The sequence below is a fragment of the Clupea harengus genome, chromosome 23 (genome assembly GCF_900700415.2).
Source record: "Clupea harengus chromosome 23, Ch_v2.0.2, whole genome shotgun sequence".
NCBI classification, from domain to species: domain Eukaryota; kingdom Metazoa; phylum Chordata; class Actinopteri; order Clupeiformes; family Clupeidae; genus Clupea; species Clupea harengus.
Genome location: NC_045174.1, coordinates 13499068 through 13525610, shown reverse-complemented (window position 1 = coordinate 13525610; position 26543 = coordinate 13499068). Strand labels below are relative to the sequence as shown.

The window sequence follows — 26543 nt, the reverse complement described above, 5'->3', positions numbered from 1 at the left end:
GCTCTCTTTCTCTGGCACAGACAACTGTGAGGAATTACAGGGGAACTCCTTTTTCTAGGCACTAGGCAGAATTCTTTGGGGTGGTTTTGGCATCCTCCAGAGAAGGGCAAAAGGCTGTGCCATACAATCGTCTACATTTAATGTGGCTTTAAGCATTTCCTGCCAGTCAGACTTACAGAACTACTTAGAGATGATCGAGCCCAGAAGATATTTTCTTTGTAAAACTGTCTATTCAAGGCAAAGCAACCGTACTTTAATGTCTTCAGTACCACGTCACCAACCCTGAGGTATCCAGTACTGAGCAGGAAATAATACAGACCAATTAATATTAAAATGAAGAGGCCCACTGGTCTGTCTGCGTATCCACTTTACTCGGCGTGCTGCCAAAACGGTTTGTGACCATCACTTGGTCGGTTAATAATTGACCTGATCCAGTGGCTTATTGTAGGTACGTGTAACTTGTTATGGTTATTCAACTGTGAGCGATTCATATGGTTTTTTACTGGACGATGTCCAGGAATAAGTTAGTAAACGTGACCGAAGTTGCAAGACCAAAGTTTTAGCCCAGTATTTACAGGGGGGTCGGTAAAAGAAAAAAAACGATATGGCGTATTCACAGGAAACAAAACCCCTAATGTCTGTAGTGTTAATTTGTAGAGTTAATTTGTTAATTACTCTACTGACATGGTCCCACGAATATTGGGCTAGTGGAGAACGTCTAACAACAGAAACTAAGCACTGCAGTACCAGACAGTTTAGCAGGCTGTGGGGTAGGAATTAACCTACCGTAAAGCTAGTGTCAGAATTTAGAACAGCTTCACCATTCAAACCAGAATCTGCTGCTAAATGTCCTCTTTTGACTGAATGTATGGAATTTTAGGGAAATTCCTTTCTTCGGGGAAGGAGGCTGTGTCTTCATCGCGCCCCCAAGTGGATACCCACAAGTATTTAACATGACTTATAAACGGGGATTTTTTTTTTCTAATGAGGGCGGGGCATGACGAAGCACAGAGAAAACGAAACTGGGTGTAATGGGTTTCCTGAGAAGTCGGGACAGTTCAGTGTAATACATAGCAGTTGTTATCATAAATACAGTCCAACAGATTTGGCAAGTCATTCCTGGTCGATACAGTGCTACGTTTACATAGAATAGAAACTGAACAGAACACGTCCTTTGAAGAACGTCTTTACATAGCTGACCTTTGAATCTGACAGGTAGGCTGTTTCGCAATGACGAAACTATTTTAAATGCATTTTGTCGTGAATTTTTGTAAGGTTGCTCTACCGAATACATTCGGCTATGCAAGAGGAAGCCTAACATTACGTATGATCAAATGCCTACACTTCGCCATGTTGCATCAATAATATGTTCGCCATGTTGCATCAATAATATGTTCGCCTACGTGCCATCTAATGGTCTTCATGTTGTAACTTGTTGAACTAAAATAAACAAGCCTATTAATGTTTGTGAGAACTTGTAAGGCTACAATGTCCATTACAGGTCTAATCTCACTGGTTTTATACCTACATAAATACTATGTTAAAGTTCTATTGCAGTAAACATTTATTCCGAGTCCATATTTTGTATTTATGTTTTTATTGCTACCAATCAAAAAGTCAGCATAACCGATATAAGCTAGTCATACTTGTCATGTGACTCAAGTGGGGAAGTGATAGAATAACTTTTGTTTCAGCTTCCTCAGGCTAATGCATGTGCAATTATATATTTCATACGAAAGGGATTAAAAATACTATGGTAAAATAGCGGTCGCTTGATGTTATATTTAGTGGATTATCTGCCATCATAAGAACATTTTGGTTGAAAAAACCACTGTGTTATTGAATGCTGGTAACAATCGCTGGTATCAGTATTGCTTTATTCCTGCCCACCTTTGCACAGGTTATGGCCGTTTCCAAACCTCTCCTGATCCCATGGTTAAGGGAACAAATAGACAGTGGATGCTACCCTGGAGTTAACTGGACCAATGAGGAGCAAACGGAGTTCTGCATTCCATGGAAGCATGCTTTGAGGCAGGACTCCAACAGTGAAGATGTTCTCATTTTCAAGGTGAATTTAGCCTCTGTGCAGTTATTTGTAATATCTAAAAATGAAATAAAATATATATATTTCTGTGTAAATCGTTTGACCTCTTTGACGTTCGTATAAGTAAGTGGAGTTTCTTGTTCCTATGTTGCTCAGTCTATATGTTGATGGCAGGGCGTGTGATTTTGCTATTGTGTTCGACATAATTGTAATTTCTATCCTCAGGCATGGGCCGAGACAAGTCTGGGTAAGCAGTCAGATGGCAGAGCTCCTGGAGACCCTTCGGTGTGGAAGAGAAACTTCCGGAGTGCCTTGAGAGCGAGGGGTTTCTCTCTGGTGCAAGACAACAAGAAAGATGTGGCCAACCCTCACAAAATCTACCGGTGGCCCAGAGAGGGATCAACGTCAGGTGGTAAGCCAATCATTTGGGACTACTGAATCGCATTAAATACAGGGTAACTGTATGAGAGATGAATCAGCTTATCAAATACATAAGTCTGCACATGCACTGAGGGTTCTGAGAACAATAATGAAACAATCGTTGTACTCTATATGCAGTAATTTGTCCCCATTGAGAACCGTTGAAAGACCTGTGTAGAACTCTCTCATGGAGGATGCTTTATAGAACCCTTGTGTGGCTATTAGTTTACAGCTGAGGTTTGGTGTGTGGCCTGTTTGACTTTAATGACTTTAATGAACTAGCTAAACAACAGATGGGTGCTAGATTGCGCTTGTTTTGTGTCCCTGTGATCCTACAGTAGGCTTACGTGGTTGCACCTCTCTTTGGGGCCTGTTCTTACACGGTCCTAAGCCTGAGCAACTATCACAAACAAACGCTAATTAAATTTGAAACAACAGTTCGAAGAAAAGACTGTCTGCTCAAACGATCTGGTGCAGACAAAAACTCTGTCTCACTGTCTTATGGAAACTGAAGGAAGGAGGAAGGAATGAGAGGGCAGTGAAGAAGGAGAATTATACTGAAATTCTCTTTGGATGTCTGCAACTTAAACCAACACTCATCTCCTCTTGTCTCTGAAAGCCTCCTGTGAAGCCTCCCCTGTGCTGGACAGTCCACCTGAAATGGTACTTTATATTACATGTATTTACATCCATGCATTCACATTTCCATGCATGCATACATGTTATATTTAATTGAATTATCCTCATAGACAGCAGGAATCACTGATACAAACACTGGTTATCAGTAACAGTAGAAGTCATGATGACATTTTTCCCAAAGAAACCACACAATGTATTTGAATGTATTGCCGTTAATTAAGCGTCTGTTGTGTGACTTAACGAACGCATGTGTGTACTTTAGGGTCCTCTGCCAGTGTATGAACATATCTACTTGGCAGAAGATTGTCTCAACCAAAGTGAGTCCTTATCATTCATGAGAAAATAGTCTTCATCTCTCTGAAGGTGAAATGATATCTAATGATTTTCATTGTGGTTGTCTCCCTCTCGTTTTTTTCCAGATAAAAATGGTTCGGATATACTGCAGCAGTGTATGGGCGAACTACAAATATACGAGCCACTTCCAGGTAGGCCTATGACCTGTCACATATGAGCACAGCAGCACAGTTCTTAGAGGACAGGATATAGAGAGCCTATGAAAGGAACCGGTTTAACTTAACTTCATACTTTAATTTCTTACTCCAGTTTGTTGGAAGTCATAATTTGCATATCCACTGCTAATTTCGGCACTACCTGTAATTCTACATAGTGTTACGTACATAGTACACACAGTACACGTACATGGGTTCCTATTTTTGTTTATTTCTTTGTTTTATTACTGTTTACTGCGTCCTTACATGTGCAGCTGACGGTCCCTCAGTAGGGGTGAGGCTATCCTTTTAATTGCAGTGATGGCGGCACCTGTGCTGATTGTTGGGAACGAGAGAATGCCATTGGTCTAGAAACTGTGTGTGAGGTATCAATAGAGTTGCTTCAGCAGGAAATGATTATAGAAAAGATATAGATTATCTTCACTGTACCACTGTACTGTTCTGTATAACAGTCTGAAGAAAAGTGGACGAAAACTTAACATCTGAAAGAGCTGACAAAAGCTTGACAGCTGAAAGAGCAGATGAAAGGTTAACACCTAAGTGTATACAGTCACCTAATGAACCTTACCATTCCAGCTCTTCCTTTGGGCGTTGAAGAAAGTGTACTACTGTACACCATCGCTGGACCCGAGACAGACTGTCCCCTTTTTGAAGAGAGGTCCCAAATCCAGGAGACCCTCGGTGTGGTCCTGCAGCAGCCTGTTTTTCTACAAGAGGGGGTTCAACAGGGACCTAACATTGAACAGCCCCAGGTGCAGGAGATACAGCCAGAGGCGACCGCGCCGGAAAGCACTCCCTTCAGTAAGAACCTATACCAGACCCCTATGTAGTCCATGAGTGGGCCTGTATGGTTATCTTAAAAAGGAAGCGTTACATGTTGTTGAGAATCACATTTTTTAAAGCAATATTATGTAACAATTGTACCTTTAAATAACAGCTTCAAAATCATTTTGGTGGTACACTGACTCGTAACACAGAGAATGGCGTCTGTGCCACTGCCACAGCACTTCTGATACGAATGGGATTGCACTATGTAACTATGGTGGACAGGATGCGACACCTTTCACAAGAACTATGTAATGCTTTATGGCACCACCTCATGCAACAACAACTAGATGAGAAGAAACTAGCACAGTATTCTCTGTATGGACCTCATGGCAGAGATGACAAAGAAACCAAGGAAGATGTTGTCAGAGGAAGCGAGGGAGACTAAAAGAGAGAGTAACCGAGCAAGAGACCAAATGAGAGTTAGTCTCAAACTGGCTTTTTGCTGAGAGCTAAACAAGATAAAAGGATGCAAGTCAGATGCCGAACTGGCCTTCTTTCGGTTGGATTCTGGCATAAATAACTTATTAGCTGTCTTGCTAAATCTTGTGTTGTGCTTGCCTGATGTTTGGCCGTGTTAAGAAAGTTGTTGACTTGCTAGTTTTTCATCATAAACATCCCTGCCAATGTTATTTATCTATTTATGTAATATATTACACTGTCCAATGTATATTATGCACAATATTTGCATTTATCATGTCACCAACAACATTTTATTAGATTACACATACTCCACATTCAAACACATTTTTGCAAAAACTAAATTCATTAGATTTATCAGACATAGTACAAATTCCTCTAACTAAAAAGTAAATACCAGGGGTGTTCAATTCCTGCATACTACTGGCACTTGCATTTAATGTGCATTCATTACGTTTCTTTGAATAAAAATCGTTGTTTGTCTTAACTTAATTGTCTAATTTCTGTTACTTCTCGCAGAGACCTGCTTTAAGGTGCTGGTTCACTACAGAGGTCAGAATGTCGTGGAAGAGCTGGTCACAGATGAGACCGGTTTCAGGTTGGCATACAGGTAGCCACACATTTTTGCCTTATATGATCATAGGAGTTTTAAACTGATAGAGAGTATGGTGCTTTTGTTGTTAAGAATACAAATACCTCTGCACTTAAATCTAGAGGTATAATGTAAATCTAAAAAAGCAAATAGCACCCTAAAGTAACACTATGCAACGATTTGACACTTTTTGAGGTATGGTGTTATAGGCAACTAGTTTTGGTACCATCCTCAAATTCATTTTGATAGCATATGGTCATGTGAAGGACAGATAAACACCTGTGTTTTTGCCACTTGCAATCCAGGATATGCCCTATGTAGTTCTGTATACCGGGCTTGAATACCCTGCAAAAATGGAAGAAAAGCTTTCACAGCATGACATTTCCAGCTATACTGCCAAAAGACACCAGTTAGTGTGTTGGCACGGTTTCTATGAGTGTTAACTGGGCTGTTGGTGGTGTTTGCAAGGTTTTTGCCTTGGTTAGCTTGCTAGTTTTGGAACAGAACTCCTAATTGCTGCTTTAAGTACAAATAGATTGTAATTGCATGTCTAGGAGCTGCATTTCGGAGATAGTAGAGAAACTAGAAAACAAGGTGCACTAGGTTTTCTTAAGTAACTTTAAAAGAATAGCTTGCATAGCCTGTAGTGACAAATTGCATTTCAGCCTATATGGAATTTCATTGATGTAAGGTACCATTCACCCACAACCACATCTTCTCAAGCTTAGTTTCAGACATTTTCAATAACTTTTATAATGATACCAGACTTACACGTTAGAGTCTATTTATACTGAAGGTATGTGTATTATTATGTGTATTTCTGTGTTTGGCTTCTGAAGACCAGAAGATTGCTTGCTGTCGGACCCTGCTCTACGGACAGTTTTCCTCCCCAATCCAGACTGCATTCGTGACGAGACCCAAGCCAACCTTACCAGACAGATCCTGCAGAGTCTGGGTGGGGGACTGGAGCTGAGGGTCGTCGGCTCTGCCTTTCACGGCAGACGCCATGGTGACTCCAAGGTCTTCTGGAGCGTCGACAAGCACGACCAGAGCAGAGTCCCCAGAGAGCTGACCAAGTATGAGGCCGAACCCTTATTTTCCTTCAAAAACTTTTTCCCAGGTGAGATATTGAGATGAATATCAGCATAGTTACTTGACAGTATGCGATTTTGACACTACATTGGGTAATTCAGGAGTATGTTATCTGTGGATTGACCTGCATTATTGTCCTATAAAGATTCTGCTTCACATTTCACTGTAAGAACTTACTATATTTTTAACCGCTCATTTGACAGAGTTCGTCAGTTTTATGAATAAGGAATGTAAGTGCCCTCCCATATCACTGTTCTTCTGCCTTGGAGAGAGGTGGCCGGACCCAAAGCTCAAGCCTTGGGACAAGAAACTCATCATGGTGGAGGTACAGATGTCCTTCCCCTTTCTTCAGTTCTCTGGTTTCAGCGTAGTTGATGAACTTTTGGAGTAAGAACTGTGTGTATTTGTTCATCCAGGTGATCTTTGATGCACTGGAAAAACTGAAAAGTATCGCATTGGAAGGCGGAGCTTCTTCTCTTCAGTCATCAGTGGAACTGCAGATCTCATTGGATCAGATGATGATGGACATGTCTTGATGAAGGATACTCTGATTGGTCAATGGAAAATGTCAGTTTATTTAATGAACTCTGCATTTCTTTTGGGGACCCTATCTGTTCTTTTAACTCCTTACATTCTGTTTAAATTATGTTACATATTTGGCAAGCTGCTCTGAAATGTTGTCTTATTGATATGTACAAACCTATGAATGTTTACATAATTTTATTGACAGTCGATGTACAATTATTGTAGGAAAGATGGATGATGTGGTGGCACATTTGAATTAGACAAAAAGAGTATGGGATTAGAATTGTGGGTTCTATCCCCAACTTTCCATTGTTTCTATGTTTCTGTGTTTAAAGGTGCAGACAGTTGGGGGGGGGGATCAAATGCTTGTAGACCTACAATAATGACAAATATGTCAAGGATAATAATAATTTACCATTGTTCCTGTGTGTTCGGTACATGTTTATACTCTGTTTGTTTGATTAAATATAAAAAAAACGGGTTGATACAGAGAAACAAAGTCTGTAAAGAGCACAATTATATCATTTTTATTTATCATGGCTTCAGAGTTATATCATCATTATACATCTAGAAGTGTTTACATTTTTGACAGCAAAAAGTAGTTTCATGTGTAAGTGCATTTAATGTTTCATGTGTAAGTAACATGGATAGAGTAAGCATATGCTTGTTGCAGTTAAACGGAACATGTTCGGACAGGAAATGCAGTCCTCTCAAAGACGAGGATGAGAACCTACTAGTGAAACTGAAATGTCCCTTCACATCACCTTGCATGGCTAAAGTAGGGACTTTAAGCGTCGCAGATACTTTGGGAATAAACCTTGGTATCGGTTTAATTGGTTAAGATGGTCATTTCATACTTAAGAACTCTCTGTGGACAGCCATTGCTGGGGAACTCCAAAAAATGTCCAAGTTCCCCTTTGTATCAGGATGTCTGAGAACTGACATGGACACAAACTAATACCTTCATGTATGCATTCTACTCTTTTAAACTCGGTTCTCTTTCTGTTTCCTATAAACGAAAGAATGGGGTATAATCAATTTAAGGGGAATAATACAACCACAGATGGCTTGACACAGAGCAGCACTATTATGTCCTCAAGCTTCTGGTAATCGCTGAAGCAAAGTATCTCTTTCTCGTTTGCCTCTACTCTACATCTTCCAGATCGTCAGCACCACCGTTCTCCTCACCCTCCTCGGCCATGGGGTCAGTCATGAGTCCGGATATCGGTGTCAGGTGGCCATCTGCGTTCATGCCCATTGGCTGGATCACATTCTCTCTGATAATCAGATAGGGGGACAGAATTTGAAGAGTTGGACACAGGAAAATTAAGTTAAATTCCTTGTGTTGTTGGTTGGGGACTTTCCACAGTGGCCAAACCTCTCACTGTTACATGCAAGTACTCATACCAAGCAACCAAACTTAGTATAATAGCACAACAGGGTGCATAACAACTATCATACCGACACCTAACAATACTTAACATCAACAAAGATGCCTTTTGTGGGCATTTTACTAGGGTTGTCAAGTGGGCACCTTCCTTTGTAAGGGTTTCATTGAATTAGGCCCTTGACACCTTCAGGAGGCTCAACAGTGATGTCTGGCATCCCAGACCCACCCCCCTCCATACTCACGATGGGTTAGGACACATGTCAGGGACAACAACACCTCGAAAAGATTTCACATGCATTTCTCACTGTTCTGAACGATGCACTGCCTAATTATCTAAACATCAGTAACCCCCCACTGGAGTACGAACCCAGGTTAGGGTAAGGGAAGGAATTGGATATGGACCCAGGTTAGGGTAAGGGAAGGGGTTGAGGGTGGAAGAGCCGCCCAGGTGAACAAAACCAGATTAGGGTAACAAAATAATATAGGATACGAACCCTGGTCACTTTAGGCACCCAAACATCTTACGACAAAAGGCTTCTTCTCATAATACTGATTAATTCACATGTCCCCAAGTAGTTTGTGAGTAGTTTGTGAGTACTTCAGTAGTTTGTGAGTACTTCAGCCATAGCAACTCCTTAAAAGCGTTTTGGTGTATTTAACTTCTATATGGTGGCAACTGCACCAGTGTGCACACTACATATAACCTTCATGTCAACTGTGAGATAAAGGTGCAAGCATACTGCTATTACAATAATAATAATAATAGTAATAATTCCTTTGGATCATATAGTCATAAATGAATAACGGCAACTGTAATGGAATATTACTGTGAGGTTCTCACCGTGAGAGTTGGCTGAAGAGAAACACCAGACGTCGTGCCTCTTCTTCCTTCTCCTCTTCCGTCATTCCCTCCATCGGGTCAGGTTGCTCTTCCTCCACCCGCCCCGTCACCAGGTTCACGCGTCCCTTGGCCTGCCGGTACTCCTCCGTGTCTGAGTCAGAGTCGCTGGAGTAGTGTGCTGTTTGGACGCAGCTCTTTGAGTGACCTCCCATCAGCCCCCTGGTGGCCAGGAGCCCGGCAGCATTGCCGTAGCCTGTGTACTTCACGAAGCGGCTCACTGCCAAAAGCAGGAAACAGGGGTGAAACCGGGCATGACATGAGGAACACACAGGGGAAGGATGTTGTGAGATGTGAGAGTTGGCGATTTTGTTTGCTAGTTGTCCTTACATTTTTCCCCTACAGCTGAGGTAGTGGAGGCTAGTGCCTGCACTGCTAAAATCATAGATCATAGACAAGGGACCACTTCACAAGAACTGTATGTCACTCTCTTGATTAAAAGCATTACTTAAATGTAGTGCATGTGTCTCTGTGCACCTTATGTTGTCAAAATGACCACTGTATAGTCCAAATTAGCCTTAGACACCCACTGATAGCCACGAATGAAGTTGAGGGTTTTTACAGTGTACCGAGTTAGACCCTGACAAATAGCACAGACTGAGGAAATGAAGCATACAGAGGATCTACAGGACTTTCATAACGACACATATGACAGACTCCCTACGGAGCTGTGAGGCCTTAAGAGAGAGGAAGGCTGCCGTTCTGTACCGTTCTCTTTGCAGAGGACAAAGAGGAGGTCAGCAGCACAGTGTTTGACCTCCGTGTCCACGTGGGTCATGAGGCGCACCAGCTGGCTCTTCACCGTGGTCCCATGCTCTGGCCTACAGCTGACGTCTGTCAAGGGGGGCAGTATCTAACAGACATGGGGGTAACATCTGCTTTATAACTGCTTCATAACAACTGTGGGAGATAAGAGGTTAGAGCTGGGACAATTTGTAGGATCAGGATCTGAGAGAGGGGGCTGATGAGTCCTTTAGAACACCTTTATATCCCCAGTCGGGTCACTAAGTGGAGTCAGCCAGTAAGGTCATAGTGTAAGGTCAGAGGTCAGAGGGGTCTGATTGCAGGGTCTCACCTGCTGTCTCAGGTAGCGGCGTGTCTGCCTGTGAGCTCTGGAGCATTCTGTCAGGAAGTTCAGAACTGGAGTGAGCTTCGCCTTCACCTTAACCCCCTGGAAATGAACATGCTTAATTACCACCTAAACATGCATTCATACATATACATGCTGTACGCATAGAACATACATACACGCAACCACACACACACACACCTACCCACACACACAATGTGCTGTATAGTTAGTACACCCTACTTTGGTTGTCCTCCATTTCCTTTGCTCAATTGGTCTACTGTTTCATAATCTCTCCTCTCTCCCTCTTTCTGTGTGGCGGTCTCACCTTCTCCAGCTTCCTTTCCATGTAGACCAGGAGCGACTGGACACAGTCCATGTTCAAGCCCTCCCACTGCTCTGAGTTCGGAGAGAGCGGAATAGACAGGAGAATATCCAGACAGCTCAGAGGCAGAGCAGACAGCAGATTAACGGTGTGTCTGAGAGCAGAGAGAGAACAGAGAGAGAGAGGGGGGGGATGGAGAGAGTGAGGGAGAGGGAGAGGGAGAGAGAGAGAGAGACAGAGAGAGAGAGAGAGAGAGGGAGCAGAAAGAGAACAGAGAGAGAGAGAGAAAAGAGAGAGAGAACAGAGAGAGAGAGGTGGATGGAGAGAGATAGGGAGAGGGAGAGAGAGAGAGAGTGGGACAGAGAGAGGGATGGAGAGAGAGAGAGGGAGAGAGATTTCAGATTTTGGTATCTACACTTTTGGGTATCTACACAATTTTTTTACACAAGGCTTTTGCGTCAATGCAAAACACGAACAGGGAGTGTTTCCCTATCCATGCTGATAAATATTGTTTTCAGGAACATACAGCACTGAAAGCTGGATTGTTTCAGTAAGACAGACCCTAGAAGGTATCTGTTATGTCAACTCACCCTTTCAGATCATCTGTCTCCTTCTCTCCTTCACAGGCAATAATCAGGCATTGGCCCAAAATGGCCGCCAGGTGACGAAAGAGAGCAGAATCCTCCTTCATGAGTGAAAAGAACGCAAAGGTTCATTAGTCATTTCGCTGGAGCACACTTCTTCAATGAAGTACATCGATGTCAACTTGACGTAAATCCTTGCTATGACCACTATTCACTTGGAACATTGGAACACGATCAGAAAAGTGTGTCTGTTGCTCTCACCTCACTGGGATCCTGGGTGTGTGTGCTGTGGGTGATGTTAAAGAGAATCTTCAAGGCCTCCATGGCCCGCTGTGAGGCCTCCGTGGGCACAGGGGGCGCTGTAGGATTCACCACTACCTGGTTTTGCTCACCCCACTGCACTTTAAGACACTGCTCAAGCAGGTCAGTCAACAGGGGCACCCCTCCCTCCTGTGAGACGAATGGATGGGCATAGGAGTGATAATTGAATTTGTTGATGTCAGGAATGAGTGTGTAGCTATTAAACAGATTTAGATAACTGAGCAACCATGTCAAACTGTTAACGCAATTTGAAAGCAACACCAGATGTATGAAAAGCATTCGGCAATAAGTGCTCCACTTTGAAAGTTAATTTACCACTAATCAGTTTTGCTTCTGTCTCATATACAAACACGGCTCAAATGGACCATGAAAGTGCATTTCGTGAGGAGTCTATTCACAAGTCTCCCAATACCAGCATTCCAACAGGTTATACTCTGATTTAGACGCCACGTTGAGGTGAGGAACAGTCTCCGGTCTTACCTGCTTCAGTTGTGTTCTGAGTTCTGGTCTCAAAGCTGTCAAGATGAACATGAAGCGCAGTTCATAGAACTGGCCACAGTGGGGAGACAGTGACTGAGTCTCCATCGCCAAGGCCTCTAGTACACCTGATAAGAGTCTGAGGAGCAGGGACACAATTATGTAGTACAGACCAGGAAAAGATTGAAGATCTAAAACAATGATCTTCAAATGCTGTAAAGCTGTACAACCTTGATGTTTAAGGGCTTAGACCTACTCTTTTACACTGACACATTACTCAGAGTACGCAAATAATTGCTCCTGATGCAAAATCAACTTCCCACTTGTCATATATTCCCCAGACAACTAAATACAAAAGGAGCTTCATCTGAAGGATAAATACCTGAGTTCACTAGCTCTTTCTTGGGCCCAGACACTGTTGTAGATCACATTGCAGAGGACCTTCATCGCCTCCTTCCTCAGTACGTCCTCTCCGGCCTCCTCTTCTTCCTCATCCGATCCAATATCAACTATGCTTCCACGGTTGTCTTTCTTGCCCCGGGCGAGCATCTTCTGGATGCTGCCCCGCGGCTGGCTCCCCACACAGGTGTGCGCGGTGTTACTGTCGACCCGGGCGTTCCTGGCCTGGTCAGCGTGTTCCTCGCTGTCCTGGTTGGTGCCGTCGCTCCTGCCGCTGTCGGCATCGCCCTCGGCCGAGCTGTGGGGATCGAAGTCGTCCTCTTCTGCATCGGCACCGTTGCCTTCGTCGCTTGGGTTGCCCCGGTCTTCGCTCCTCCTCACCTCGGCTAGGGCCTCCAGTATGGAGGCATAGGGGTTTTCTGGGTCATCCTCGTCGTCGCGGGAGACGACCCCGCTGTTCACCCCTCCGAGTTTTGCCAGAGTGAGCAGGGAGTTGTCGGTCACCAGGGGACCCAGGGTCTTCTTGTCCCGGGAGAGGATGCGTAGGGTTTGCAGACACATCTTCAGTACTCGCCCAGGTGGATCTGAGCGGATGTACTGGGTAAGAACCGCCGCTAGGTTCTTGTAGGAGAGAAGAGTAGTTAAAGAAGAATATAGAATGACAGTGTCTCTCTCTCTCTCTCTCTCTCTCACACACACACTCTCTCTATCTCTGTGTGTGTGTGTGTGTGTGTGTGTGTGTGTGTGTGTGTGTGTGTGTGTGTGTGTGTGTGTGTGTGTGTGTGTGTATGTGTATACTGTATACTTGAACAAAAAACAAAAAGAGTTTACCAATCTGAGAAGAACATCTGGATCCTCTGCCTTTTCATCTTCATCCGAGTCAGAGTCGGGAATATAATCCCGCACCTTATTCTTCTTGAACTGAAAGAAGGGTAAATGCATACTAAATTCAAACAGGTCTGAGTAACTCAAACACTCTGGGTTCATCTAAAGCAATCTTAACAGACATTACTGTTTACTAAGGGTTTAGTTTAAAGGGATATGAAGAACTGTTAACCCCTCTCTCCTGTGATCTTCTTATATACCTTCCATATTAAACATGTACCAGCTAACTTAACATTTAGGACTTAAGACTAATGATTAACGTGCCTCTTACTGTGAGGAAAAGTGTTGATATGAGGCCATACAAGAAGTCTCCCGAATCCTTCATTATAACTCACAGTAGACTATTGTACTCTGCACAATCACAATGGAGTTTAATCTAATCTAACTATAGTGTGGTTGTAGACACAGGGTGACAATGCAGCTAATACAATCAGTGCTACACTTTTTTGTTTTCCAGTATTCAAAAGGCCCATGCTCCACAACAAGGTGTGTATGTACTTGTGATTGTGCACACGTGTCTGTGTGATGTGCACATGTTTTTGTGGTTAAATCTGTGAACAGAAGTGAAAGACTACCTCTTCCAGTTCCTGCCTCTGTTTCATCCCACCAGGGCGTGCGAGGTAGAGGTAGAGGAGGAAGAGAGAGGGGGGAGAGATATTCAGCACAAATATACAAAGCAGCACGTGACTTCATGCACCAAGGATCCACAGCACAACACATCCACAATATTTTTACAACTTTTTTTTTACAAGCGCTGTCCTTTCAAGGTTTAAACACGGCACAGTGGTTTACAATGATGCTTGGTAAAATAGCCATAGATTAAAACAACCACAACTGAAATGCTACACCCCGATATAGTCTGCCTCTCCTTAGGATAGAGAACAAAGATTTTTTTTAAATCACAGTGTGTGTCATCTTTTGCCTGGAGGGTGTTCAGAGACCTGTTGGGGTAGGTCACACCTAAGCGCAGACCAATCAGGGCCTTTGAATGTACTGTATCCAATCAGCAGCCGTCTCTGGAGCAGACCTGGCCCAGACCAGGCACCAATCTCAGACCAGAGTCAGATCCACCCTGCAGCCCCCACAAGCAGGTTAGGTTGGCCCAGCCCGCCGGAGGAGAGGAGGGGTAAATAGGTGTGTTGGAGCTTTAGGGACAAGCGAGGTGTGTGTGTGTGTGTGTGTGTGTTTGTGTGTGTGTGTGTGTGTGTGTGTGTGTGTGTGTGAGCGAGGAATTGTTTGGCATTAGTGAAGAGGAGCTTATAGACTGGAGTCGACTAAGCCACATAAAGGGACATGCAGCATCAGCGGACAGCAGAGGATAAACAGACAAGTGTATGTGTTTCTCTCTCTCTCTCTCTCTCTCCCACTCTCTCTCTCTCTCTCTCTGTGTGATAAACACAGAGAAATAAGAATATGTCTATAGATCCATGCTTACTCTTCTCCGCTCCTTCTCCTCTGCATCAAAGAAGAAGCACTGAGCAAACTGCAGGAAGAGGGAAAATACAAGAGAAAGAGAGTTATTAGTTAGCCCCTGTCAGTTCATTGAATATCCTGCTAATCTAGGTCCAGCCTGGGTTACATATGGAATTGTACCTTGATGTGTAATAGAATCCAGGCCTAACATTGGTATAGTGATATACTAAACCGTGTGATGTAATCATTGAGGATAACATTAGCACCTCTCTGTTGAAGTGGTGCAACTGCACTCGAATGCCATCTTCATCTCCCTCTTTGATGCAGCAAATAATGTCTTCCACATCCATCGCTCTGTGGGTACCACCCATACACACACACACACACACACACGCACACACACACACACACACACACGCGCGCGCACACACACACACACACACACACACACACACACACACACACACACAGACACACACACACACACACACACACACACACACACAGTGTACACAAAACAGATTGAGATACTAAACACATGTGTGTATGCATGGACCACACATATACTGTACAGCTAAATGCATACACAACCTCACGAACACTGAGAAATATGCACATAGACCCACACATTTATACATGTACACATACACACAGAATAGAGACAGTGTTAAACTGTTCGCCTAATATAAAATATGATGTGCATTCACAGAAATCGACAAATGAGCAATATTATCTAATCCGTATGTTGTGTCAGTGGCCATAGTCTGTGTGATGTGAAGGCCAGGTAAACACGTGGTCTTACCTCTGTGTTCCCTGTGGATGTGTGATCAGGTTTCAGGAGAAAAATCCGAAGCCTCTGCCCACAAGGACAATGATGAGGGGATGAATTCTCTTCTCTATCTGTCTATCTCTTTCCCTCTCTCTCTTTCCCTCTCTCTCTCTCTCTTTCCCTCTCTCTCTGTCTGTCTGTCTCAGAATGCTGGAAACACAGTTGTAATGTTTACTTATTTACAGATTACTCTCGTTTTTGGCGTCGCTCCTGCCGTCTCTGTTTTCTCTGTTTTTTTTCCCTCTGCCAATCCCTCCATCTGCACGTTGCTTTCTCTCTCGCTCTCTTTATCTCTCTATCTCTATCTGTCTCTCTCTTCCGTTCTTTCTCTGCCCACTAATCCAGCAGTGCATTAGTTATGCACTAATCCGTTAATGGATTTGCTCATCTCTTTTCCTTGACCCCCTATACTTTTCTAAACCAGTAGGGGTATGAATGTGCAATTTCTCACAAAGCCCATATGATGTCACTAACGTTCAGAGACACTGAAGTGTCAGTGACCCCAGGTGCTTCAGAGGTATTTCAAGAGGTTTCTTGAGTGACTATAGAACTGGCTTATTAACTCACTGCATTTATGTGTATGTTATATATGTCTCTTGTAGCATAGCATGTTGCTTATAATAATAATAATAATAAACTTTATTTGTATAGCACCTTTCATACAAAACAAAGCAGCTCAAAGTGCTTAACAGCAAATAAATTAAGTGGAGAGAAATTATATGCACAGTGATAAAAATAGACATAGAATAAACATACAACATGAAACATCAACATACAAACAGATAAAGCACATAAACATAAATAAATAAAGTTAACATAAAAACATAAAGATAAAGATAAAGACAGGGATGGAGTGCAAAGATAGAGTACATAAATTGCATAAAATAAGACAGACACACATTATATTGTTGTATCTAGTTAAAGGCTAAGGAGAAGAGATGCGTTTTTAGCTTTCTTTTAAGAATGTTTAGCGAGCTAGCTTCCCTGTCATGTCATTCCCTTTCTAGTATTGTGAAGTAATTAGAAATGAGTTTCAAAAAACTTTTGGTTTGTGAATCTATAGAACTGGCTAATTAACTCTAAACTATGTTTATATTATATATGTCATGTAGCATAGCGTGTTGCTTATATCATTCCCTTTCTAGTATTTAGAAATGAGTTTCAATAAACGTTTTGTTTGTGAATCCGTGATTTGGTGTACACAAACGTGTACATTGTTGACCATGCACTACTGTAGCAAGCGTACTGCTCAGCCAGTGACAAATATATGCTATTGATTTATCTTATGTGTTCATTTGTGCACACTTTTGTGAGTGTCTATTTGTGTGTAACTGAAGAGATATACAGTTATCATTGTTAGTATGCTGTTGTATGCTGTGTCTGTGTCTGTGTGTGTATGTATGTGTGTACGATGCATGTACAGGTACCATACTATGAGCAACGTTTATATAATCTATCCCCTCTGCCCCCCAGAGAAAAACACAGTAACAAGCACAAGAGTGTGTGTGAATCTATCATGAGCCCAGGCCAATGTGTTTCCTGACAGGATACTCTAGTTGTGAGCCCAGTGGGTGAACGACAAAAACCTTACACACACACACACACACACACACACACACACACACACACACACACACACACACACACACACACAAACACACACCAGCGGTGGTGAGGTGAGTCATAAACAACAGGAAGTAAGTGTCAGAAGCAGTAGGCAAAAGTTTAGTGTGTGCCTCTGTTGGAAAGGGCATGACATGTAAACAAAAACCTAAACACAAATACATGCACTTACATGTACCCAGGTGGAATGACGCACAGTGGCATCAACAGTGAAAAGATAAGTGTCTATGGCCAGTGTGGCAGGCAAGACAGCCTGGGAAACTGAAGAGAAACTCTAAATTCAGTGTTCGTCTGGGATTTTTTTTTTCCTGTCTCTACCTTCAATTGTTAACTTCCATGGAACACTACGTCAACAGATGAATGGTTTTTCTTTCATCTTCTTTTCTTTTCTTGTACAGTAGGCTACATATTTTTAGTATCCCGAAGGGGTAGTGAAGGGGTGTAGTAGAGGGCAAACAAATAACAAGACAGCGTTTACTCAAGTTTGTATGACAGTTTACACACTTGTCATTATGCAATTTACAAAGGCTTGAATCAACTATATACCCTGCCGTTCACTGCATTAGGCCTACAACACCACCTCACCCCTTCCAACAACATGCCTTTCCATCCCTCCCTCCCTCTCTCCCCTGTCATTACTTGGCAACAACTCAGCCACTGTTATCAAGCCAGCAAATTAGGTGCTGCACACAGGCAAGGACACCAGCCAGACTGTATTTGGAGAATCATCGAAAAAAACACGGATAGAGGTTGCAAATGGGAAACAGGCCGAGTAGTTCTTTATTTTTCAGTTAATAAAATTTAAAAAAATGTATCGCCTACTGTAGCCGACAGATTGATGCTCAATCAAGCTATTTGCAGTATAGTTAGTTGTAGTATAGTTAGCTCAGCTGGCTAACATAACGCTCCCTAGGCAACCTGTCTGGATCACCGCAAATGTACACGGGAACTCCTATTTGTTCTTGTTGGACCTGAAATGATCAATTTCCACACTGAACTTGTGTACAGAAACGGAGGTAAACAATGGCAGGAACAGAGACAACAAGTTGAAAAAGTTCACGAGACAGTGAAGTCATGCTAGCCTGGCCTACAAACTTTGAATGTGTCTTACAGCTCTAGGCCTATCTGTCCGTAAAACATCATCCACCTTTGCCATTAACTGTGTGAACTTCTGCCCAGAGTGAAATGCAAGGTACAGGTTGAGACATTAGGTGTCTCAAGACTCCAACTATAAAGGCCCAAGATCACTTGCTTTTATATGTACACGTAACAAGCACCGTTTCTATACTGAATTCTGAATGACTCTTCTCAAGTCTGAAATATCTCTGTATTAAACACTAGCCATAGTCTTTACATTTTTCTTCTTTTTATTGACTTCAACTTACATTGGAATATTCACTGTCGACTGATTGATTACATAGTCATAATCACATGAATAAGCCCAAACTAGTATGCCAAATTATTACTGCTGCTGCTAACTACTACGACTGCACTACTAATACTTACTAATAATGACCTCAATAATAAAATATAGTATTTTATTTCAAGTGCAGTCCTGCATGGAGGTTAGATAGTTCATCCACTTTTTTTAGCGCCGTTTGTGAGAGTGTGTCCACGGACATGTATAGTTTACCCACTGAGAGGTGAAAATTCACCCTAGTTACCTCAGGACTCCGGAGCTGCATATAAGTATATTTATTAGACAAACAACAATTGCAATCGGGCTCACTCCCAGCACAAGGCTAAAAGTGAAGCAATGATAAACACATCGCACAAGGTTTATATAGACAGAAGTTGAGCGTTCAGCAGGGACTCACGCAGAAACACAGAAACACAGAAAAGCCATGTTCCTGCTTACATAAGTACATGATTCATATAAGGTAATTAATAATACAAGGCACTTGATTATTATATTCTTAAGTCATTAACAGTGTTTGGAAATTATCTCCATCAGTCCCTCCTTTTATCCGTTTCAATGGATAATTCAAAATCACAATCAAAATCAAAATTAAAATCAAAATCATCTTTCCTAATTCGTCAATTATCAATTTCAATGGATAACCCCAAAATCATCACTCTGATCTTTATCACATTTGATTTTCGGAACAGAGATCATTACTGAGCATCACTCCATATCATCATAAGTTAACCATTTAAAATGTCATCATATTTCTCATCACACATTTGTATACTTTGCATTTGTAGGCCAGCATAGTGGGTGTCGACTGTGTGTGTGTATCATTAGCTCGCCTAGGCTTCAGATAACATTCAAACAAGGCCTCTTTGCTGTGTCCTTGAAGGCCTTCTGCAGAACACATCGGTTGTTGAATATTACTGGGCAGGAAAATGTAAACAGTCTCTTTGTGGAAAGTGTGTTTGGGCAGTCTGGTTCCCCCACCATGGATGATCTTTGGCCAGGCCCCATTGCGGATATTTGACCAAGACCGGTGCCTGTTGTGATCAATATGTTAACAGTACCAAAATGTAGAGTAGTACAGTTATTATCAAAAGTTCCACACATTATTTCATTTTTCCCTTGTAACTCCCCATGACTTCACAGAGATAGGACCGCTCCTCCCTCCCAGTATCCACTAGGCTCTTTTACCCCACTGGACAGTGTTGTTTTCTTCACCAGGTTTGAGACGAAAAATTGCCTAACGCAAAGAATCCCCTTTGTAGCTGGACTTCTGTCACAGTGTTCTGGTCTTGGAAAACAGTAGAGGAAGACAGCTCCTATTCTCTGTCTCTTTCTAAGGAAGGCTTACTCGTTTACAATGTGTTAGATGTATCCAGGTGGCTCTCTCCGCTATTTTGACTGTGGTAGATGTTGACAGTAGCACTTAATATGGTCTGTCCCACTTAGGCAAGTGGCAGTGTTTTCTTTTGAGACTTTTGATTAGGACCCAATCTCCTGGTCCAACCTTGAATTCAGCCTCACAGTGTTCCTGTATAGGGGAGAGAAGTCTGAGAGCATTTAGTTTCAACATCATCTTTGCCATGTACTCTGAAAGTGTGTATTCAATCTCTTCGTCCGTTTTAGCAAATGGTTTAAGAGTTTAGGCAGTGTAGATTCTTCCACACATCATTTCAAACAGTGATAACATCATGCATGCTTGATTTCACTCTTGGATTCTCAATTAACTTTTAATAGTTTGGTTCATTCTTTTCTACCAGTCCGGCTGACTGGGGGTTGTATGAACAGTGATTGTCTATGGCTAGACAATATTTCTTTATTTCGTTGGGATTTAACTCAATAAAATAAATAATGAATGATTAAACATCTTTCTCATGAAATATAAATAAGAAGTAAATATATGCTTACTATCCCCACTTATTGAGGCATGTTTTCTTCATGGCTCAATATTGCAGCATATCTTTTAGTATTGTGAGATCTAATTCTTCAATTGTGTATGTGTCAGATGGTTGTTGTAGTGCAACCTGGTTTGTGGCCTTGTCTGCTTTTTTTTTTGGTTTCCGAATGAAACCGGGTCTTTTGCATGTGTGTGTGCGCAATCAGGGAAATCAGTTCTGCTGCTTGTGCAGAATAGTGTAGAAGTAGTGGCTATGCGTTCAAGGTTTATTTGCTTGAACCATCAACCAACAATAGTTAAATCAGCTTCTGGAAAAGGCATACCTCGTAGGTCAGCTCTGGCTGTCATAGTTTTTATCTGTCTTCTGCCGTAAGTAAAAGTGTAACTGGGTTAAATGTCACGCAGCGCTCAATATTGATATGAGGCTGAGTGAGCAAAAACATTTTTAAAAGAAATAAGCATGTGGAACTTTCAGTGTAAGTGTCTGTTTAGTACAATAGGAGCAGAGGCCTGCACCGCCAAGGCTGCAGCCACTACTGCTTGTAAACATTCAGACATTGCTTGGGCTACTGGATCTAGCCGTGTTGACTAGTATGCCACTGGTATCAACTTTAAGTCCCCACTTATGCACGTGTACGAATGGCTTGTCGTGTCATGGATGTGCTAAGACATAATTTATTTCTTTGTCTGTGGCTGAGGTGCTTTTTAAGATAGCTTTACTTTACTGAACCACAGCCGCTAATTTTGTGGCCTTGTTTCTGCTAAAAATCTTAACAACGCCAGGGTATGTTGTTTACAGGTCTTCTTATCTGGAGGAACAGCATATTCTTTTGAGCCAGCACTCAACCCCCACCCAGCCTGTGTTAGTCCAATGCATCAGTCTAGGTTAATGTAGTTAGTGTGACAGGCTTCAATTTCTCTTTAAATCTTTTTGGGGCTAAACAGTGTATATTCTATACATAGTAATATTTTGGGACACCATTTCTTTGACACACCATTGTTTAATTTATTCTAAAACCCATGTATTGTTGGAACAATTCTAATGCCCAACCCACATCACATCTGTTCCTAATAAGTTTGTAGGGCATGTTTTTGAAACATAATCTGTATTTTTAAATATCTCTCCTGTTTCAGACTCTTTTAGACTTGCTTTTAGATGTCTCTTTCTTCTTACTTTCTATTTTAACACTTATCCTCACTTTCTTCTTCTTCTTCTTCTTCTTCTTATTAACTTCCCATTGACCTTCTCATTCTTACTTTTCATTTTACCTTCTCATTATTACTTTCTATTTTACCTTCTCATTATTACTTTCTATTTTACCTTCTCATAGTTTGTTCTTGAGATCGCAATGCTGAGTCAACCAGAGCCCGACCAGAGGGCCCCCGTCTCACACGTTTGGTGAGGAGGTTGAGGCCAGGGAATTTCCCTGGGGTGATCAGTCCCCTACTGGTTCCGGGTCAAGGCATCTCAGTAATGCGAAATCTTTAATTACATAAATTATGACTACAATTATTTGTGTTTTACCCATTGTAAAAAGTTTGTCTCAACCCCACAGAAAAATAACACAGGAGTACCTCTGACTCTTTTTTCTTTATCTCTTAAGCAGACTGGAGATAGCTATTTTAATTCGTAATTGAAAAGTTTGTTCCCTTCATACAAGGTGAACAGGAATACATATACAGAAATATCTGGAGAAATAGGCCTAGAGAGTTTTCAACTTCAGATGACACCTTCCTTCTAAGGTGAACAGCGCTCTCGCGTATAACCTTTAGCGTTCCCTAAACGAACGGTACCCTTCCGTCTCTACCTTACCAGGGGACAGGAAGGTGAACAGTGCTTATACTTTTAGCGCGCTAGCCCTTCTTTTGGCAACAGGCTTTCTTTGCTTATAACCTTTAGCGTTCCCTAAACGAACGGTACCCTTCCGTCTCTACCTTACCAGGGGACAGAAAGGTGAACAGGAATATACAACATTTAGCCTTGAGCGCTCCAAGAACATGAAAACTACAGACAGGAGTCTCTCTAACTCTAGCAATTCATTCAACACACGAGGCAACCAGGTAAAAGTTCTCCCTTGAACCGTTGTTCCCCTTTACACCCCGCAGCAAACATGCAAAAAGTTGTCTCAACCCCACTTGAAGACAAGTGTGCGCAAAACCGAAACAAACAAGAACCATATACTACCGTGCACTTACAACTAACAAACAATATACTCACAAACAACTCAGAGTCCACCCCAATTAAATTCCTTCACTCTCGACTCTCCTCGCTGGCAGGCCCTGGCCTCCTTCCAATTTAAGTTGAAGGTCTTTAGAAAAATGGAGTCTCATACTCCTCTGTACGGTCCAGGTCCTGATGATTAGCCCAGCGTGGAGAGTCGATGAGGTTGTTGGAATCCCGGTCACGAGCCCCCAAATATGATAGGTGAAAATTCACCCTAGTTACCTCAGGACTCCGGAGCTGCATATACGTATATTTATTAGACAAACAACAATTGCAATCGGGCTTCACTTTTAGCCTTGTGCTGGGGGTGAGCCCGATTGCAATTGTTGTTTGTCTAATAAATATACTTATATGCAGCTCCGGAGTCCTGAGGTAACTAGTGTGAATTTTCACCTATCACCCACCTTTTAAGTTTACCACTTCCCCTCATGATCATGTGCCTATGATCATGCGCCTCTATGGCGTCTGTAGCACGCGATATATTAATAATCAGTATCATTTGAAAATGACACCTGGACTCCCATAGACATAGTTATCTTCTGAACTCAAACCCATCCCTTATTTAAAGGGGGATGAAAGACAATTTGACCCTTGGCAAAACTTTAGCTCTCCCTCCCTCTCTCTCTCTCTCCATAGTGCCTTCTGTACAGTGTTTTTTGCATTTTTTGGCTGCCATTTGCCTTGCCCTGCAGACAACAATGAAAAGTGTGTCTTTGTCTCTGCATGTCTGTGTCTTTGTCTCTGCGTGTCTGTGTTTTTGTCTGTCTCTGTGTATGTATGTATGTGTGTCCTTGTGTTTGCATATCTGTGTCTTTGTCTGTCTCTGTGTATGTGTGTGTCCTTGTCTTTGCATATCTGTGTCTTTGTCTGTCTCTGTGTATGTATGTGTCTTTGTCTGTCTCTGTGTATGTATGTGTCTTTGTCTTTGCGTGTCTGTGTCTTTTTGTCTGTCTCAGTGTATGTGTGTGTCTTTGTCTTTGCGTGTCTGTGTCTTTTTGTCTGTCTCTGTGTATGTGTGTGTCTTTGTCTTTGCGTGTCTATGTCTGACTGTCACTGTGTATGTGTGTGTATTTGTCTGTCTCTGTGTATGTGTGTGTATTTGCGTGTCTGTGTCTTTGTCTCTCTCTGTGTATGTGTGTGTCTGTCTGTCTCTGTGTATGTGTGTGTCCTTGTCTTTGCGTGTCTGTGTCTTTGTCTTTGCGTGTCTGTGTCTGTGTCTGTGTCTTTGTCTGTCTCTGTCTGGCAACATAATAGTAACATTCCACCCATGTAATCCAAAACAATAATTCTTCAAATGACGAAACTCTGTAAACATTTTAGGAAATGTAGCAGAGGGTTATGTCACCAACATGAGTCCACATCCATGGTATGTAAATATGTGTGAAGATGTAATTCATTTGGGACTGGCGTGTGAGGGAAGGAAGCTTATAGAGTGTGGCAGGGAATTCCAAAATAAAAACCCGCGGAGATCCCACATCAAAGGGAGATTTCACAAGTCTGTTCTAAATTTGGGATATGAATATAAAAAAATTCTGACTGGGTTGTGGAAATATTCAAAAACAAGTCTTCACAAGAGGCCGGCTTTTGATCGTTGTTCTTTAAACACGGCTTAATATCACGACACTTGTTCTTAAACACAGACAGACAGACGCATTCTTTACAGAACCTGCTACATGTCAAAGTCACAGTGATGGGCAACATCTTGATGTGTTGTATATCATGATGTAAACATGGAAGCTTTGAGATGCATAGGACTCCCACAGGCAAACTGTTACCTAAAGGTCATTACCAAATAAAGTAGGCAGGAAACCATGCAGTTTACATGTGTGTTTACATGTGTGTGTGGGTGTGTGTAAAGTTGTTTATGCTTGTGTGTATGTGCACGAGTGTGTGTGGTTTTGTTTGTGTGTGTGTGTGTGAGCATGTATTTCGGGGGACGAGGTTATGAGTCAAGGGATTATTTTCACAAGAAAAACAACTCCAGATGGACTTTTGCAGGAAAAGTGCACAATAGGACTAGTAGGGGGAAACCACAAGAGAGAGTGAGAGAGAGAGAGAGGACGGGAGAGAGAGTGAGAGAGAGAGAGAGGGCGGGAGAGAGAGTGAGAGAGAGAGTGAGAGAGAGAGAAAGGGCGGGAGAGAGAGTGAGAGAGAGCGGGAGGAGAGAGAGAGTGAGAGAGAGAGAGAGAGGGAGGGAGAGAGAGTGAGAGAGAGAGAGAGAGAGAGAGAGAGAGAGGGAGAGAGGGAGCGAGCAAGAGGAGTGGAGAACAACCGATCATGAAATTGGTTTTCTTGCGTGCCCTATATGGACAGATAAAACTTAGCGTGCCTCAGTCCTGGATGTCAGGATATACCAGAAGTGGATATTTATTTCCTTGGGAATTAGGTTATCACATGATTCATAGACTGACTTCATAGGGAACTACAGTGGGAAATTTCCATAGGGAAAGCGGGGGGCGTCAAGGGATGTGTGAAGGACATTTCAGAAATAAACAGCGGGGGAAACGTGACTCTGGGGAAAAAAATGACAAGAAAAACAGAATGATAAAGAAAACGCTGCTTAAAGAGGTGGGGCTATTTTTGGGAGTACTGAGGGAGGGTGGTGTGGGGGGTCTGTTTCCTGCAGGTGAAGGAAATGAAGCAATCTTTCCAGAAACAATCACTGGAGCGCAAGCAGGGGAGAAGGGGTCCAGAGCAGGGGAGTGAGGGGAGGATAAGGAAACACAGGAGACAGAAGGAGAGAAGGGAAGGAATGACAAAGATGGAAACGACAGACCGTGCAGCATGAACGCACGATCGCATTATCAAGTCTGAAACAGAAAATTCTATTAGGTCCAGTCAGTTTCCTCCTGACTTACTACACGCACACTTACACGCACCCCCACAGGTGGACATTACGACAAGTAGCAGGTGTTTTCCTTTAATTCCTTCCTTCCCATCGTTCGAAAAACTACATTTCCTGGAAACAGCCCCCAAAGGGAAATGAGCATCAGGTGGCACCCACTCCTCCTGAGAGGTACTGGGTCCCCTCTTCTTCCTCTCCTCCCACCCTTATATATACCAAGTGAGGGGAGAAGGGGAGGCAGACTTGAGACACGAAGAACAGCCAAGAACAACTAGAGGAAGGAACCAAAGGCTATTTTATCTGATTCAGACTGCATTCCCTTAAATCATTAATATACAAAGAATTTGAGGATTAATGAAGAATCAGAAAGATCGTCACAGATGTTTGCCATTCATGACAGGTGATTTTTCTCATTTCATTCTTATTAATGCATTTCATTGGCAGAATCATTAAACTTTAGATAAATGTGCAATTATGTCTTCTTTGTAAAATAATTCCTTTCAGTTATGAATCTACTTGGGGAACAGGGGAATTTGTGGGAATTCAAAAGCTGAGCTTTTATACATTATATATACATTTATTTTAAAATAAATGTGAGCATCTATTATGCATTTTTACATTATATAGCATTGTCTACTATGATGTGGGTCATTTTGTTGTCTTAATTTACAGTAATAGTAGTTTTTAATTTTCGTGTCTTTACTTAGGTGGTTCTGTTGTGAAGACGGCAGTGGTATTGCTGCTGACCGCTCATCTAACTACAGCCATTCCACTTAGTAACAAACAAAGGTAGGCTGACCAATGACCACACACACACACACACATACACACACACACACACACACACACACACACACACAGGTCAAACATCAGTTTACTTAACA

The 26543-nt window shown here is 42.3% G+C and overlaps 2 protein-coding genes across 3 annotated transcripts; one reads left to right on the top strand and one right to left on the bottom strand.

Annotated features, from left to right (window-relative positions):
• The first annotated feature begins 826 nt into the window (after nt 1-826).
• irf3 (interferon regulatory factor 3) lies at nt 827-7561 on the top strand. Of its 2 annotated transcripts, XM_012817348.3 has the most exons (11): nt 827-1215; nt 1901-2068; nt 2270-2456; nt 3084-3127; nt 3366-3420; nt 3523-3588; nt 4189-4413; nt 5377-5467; nt 6289-6569; nt 6745-6866; nt 6958-7561. In XM_012817348.3, the coding sequence occupies exons 2-11, from the start codon at nt 1904-1906 to the stop codon at nt 7075-7077; spliced, it is 1356 nt and encodes a 451-aa protein (XP_012672802.2). In that variant the 5' UTR covers nt 827-1215; nt 1901-1903; the 3' UTR covers nt 7078-7561. The 2 variants fall into 2 exon arrangements, with proteins under 2 accessions (XP_012672802.2, XP_031417335.1); XM_031561475.2 differs by lacking the exon at nt 827-1215 and having other exon boundaries at nt 1231-2068.
• A 9-nt stretch (nt 7562-7570) lies between these two features.
• On the bottom strand, nt 7571-15983 carry LOC105891199 (synembryn-A). Its single transcript, XM_031561473.2, has 14 exons — nt 15630-15983; nt 15094-15181; nt 14850-14897; nt 13990-14007; nt 13361-13450; nt 12513-13150; nt 12134-12269; nt 11594-11782; nt 11339-11433; nt 10752-10902; nt 10430-10525; nt 10063-10207; nt 9298-9574; nt 7571-8343 (listed from the first exon to the last, which is right to left on the bottom strand). Exons 2-14 carry the CDS (start codon nt 15175-15177, stop codon nt 8211-8213), a joined length of 2100 nt encoding a protein of 699 aa, XP_031417333.1. The 5' UTR covers nt 15178-15181; nt 15630-15983; the 3' UTR covers nt 7571-8210.
• Nucleotides 15984-26543: the final 10560 nt, after the last annotated feature.

Excerpts from the sequence above, each read along its gene's own strand:
- irf3 (XM_031561475.2), top strand. The coding sequence starts at position 1,844 with ATGCTGGTAACAATCGCTGGTATCAGTATTGCTTTATTCCTGCCCACC. Across the intron at positions 2,457-3,083 it reads AGAGGGATCAACGTCAGGTG|CCTCCTGTGAAGCCTCCCCT; the intron begins GTAAGCCAATCA and ends TGTCTCTGAAAG. Across the intron at positions 6,570-6,744 it reads CTTCAAAAACTTTTTCCCAG|AGTTCGTCAGTTTTATGAAT; the intron begins GTGAGATATTGA and ends CTCATTTGACAG.
- LOC105891199 (XM_031561473.2), bottom strand. The coding sequence starts at position 15,177 with ATGGATGTGGAAGACATTATTTGCTGCATCAAAGAGGGAGATGAAGAT. Across the intron at positions 12,270-12,512 it reads GAAAGAGCTAGTGAACTCAG|ACTCTTATCAGGTGTACTAG; the intron begins GTATTTATCCTT and ends CCTGCTCCTCAG. Across the intron at positions 10,208-10,429 it reads GCCGCTACCTGAGACAGCAG|ATACTGCCCCCCTTGACAGA; the intron begins GTGAGACCCTGC and ends CATGTCTGTTAG.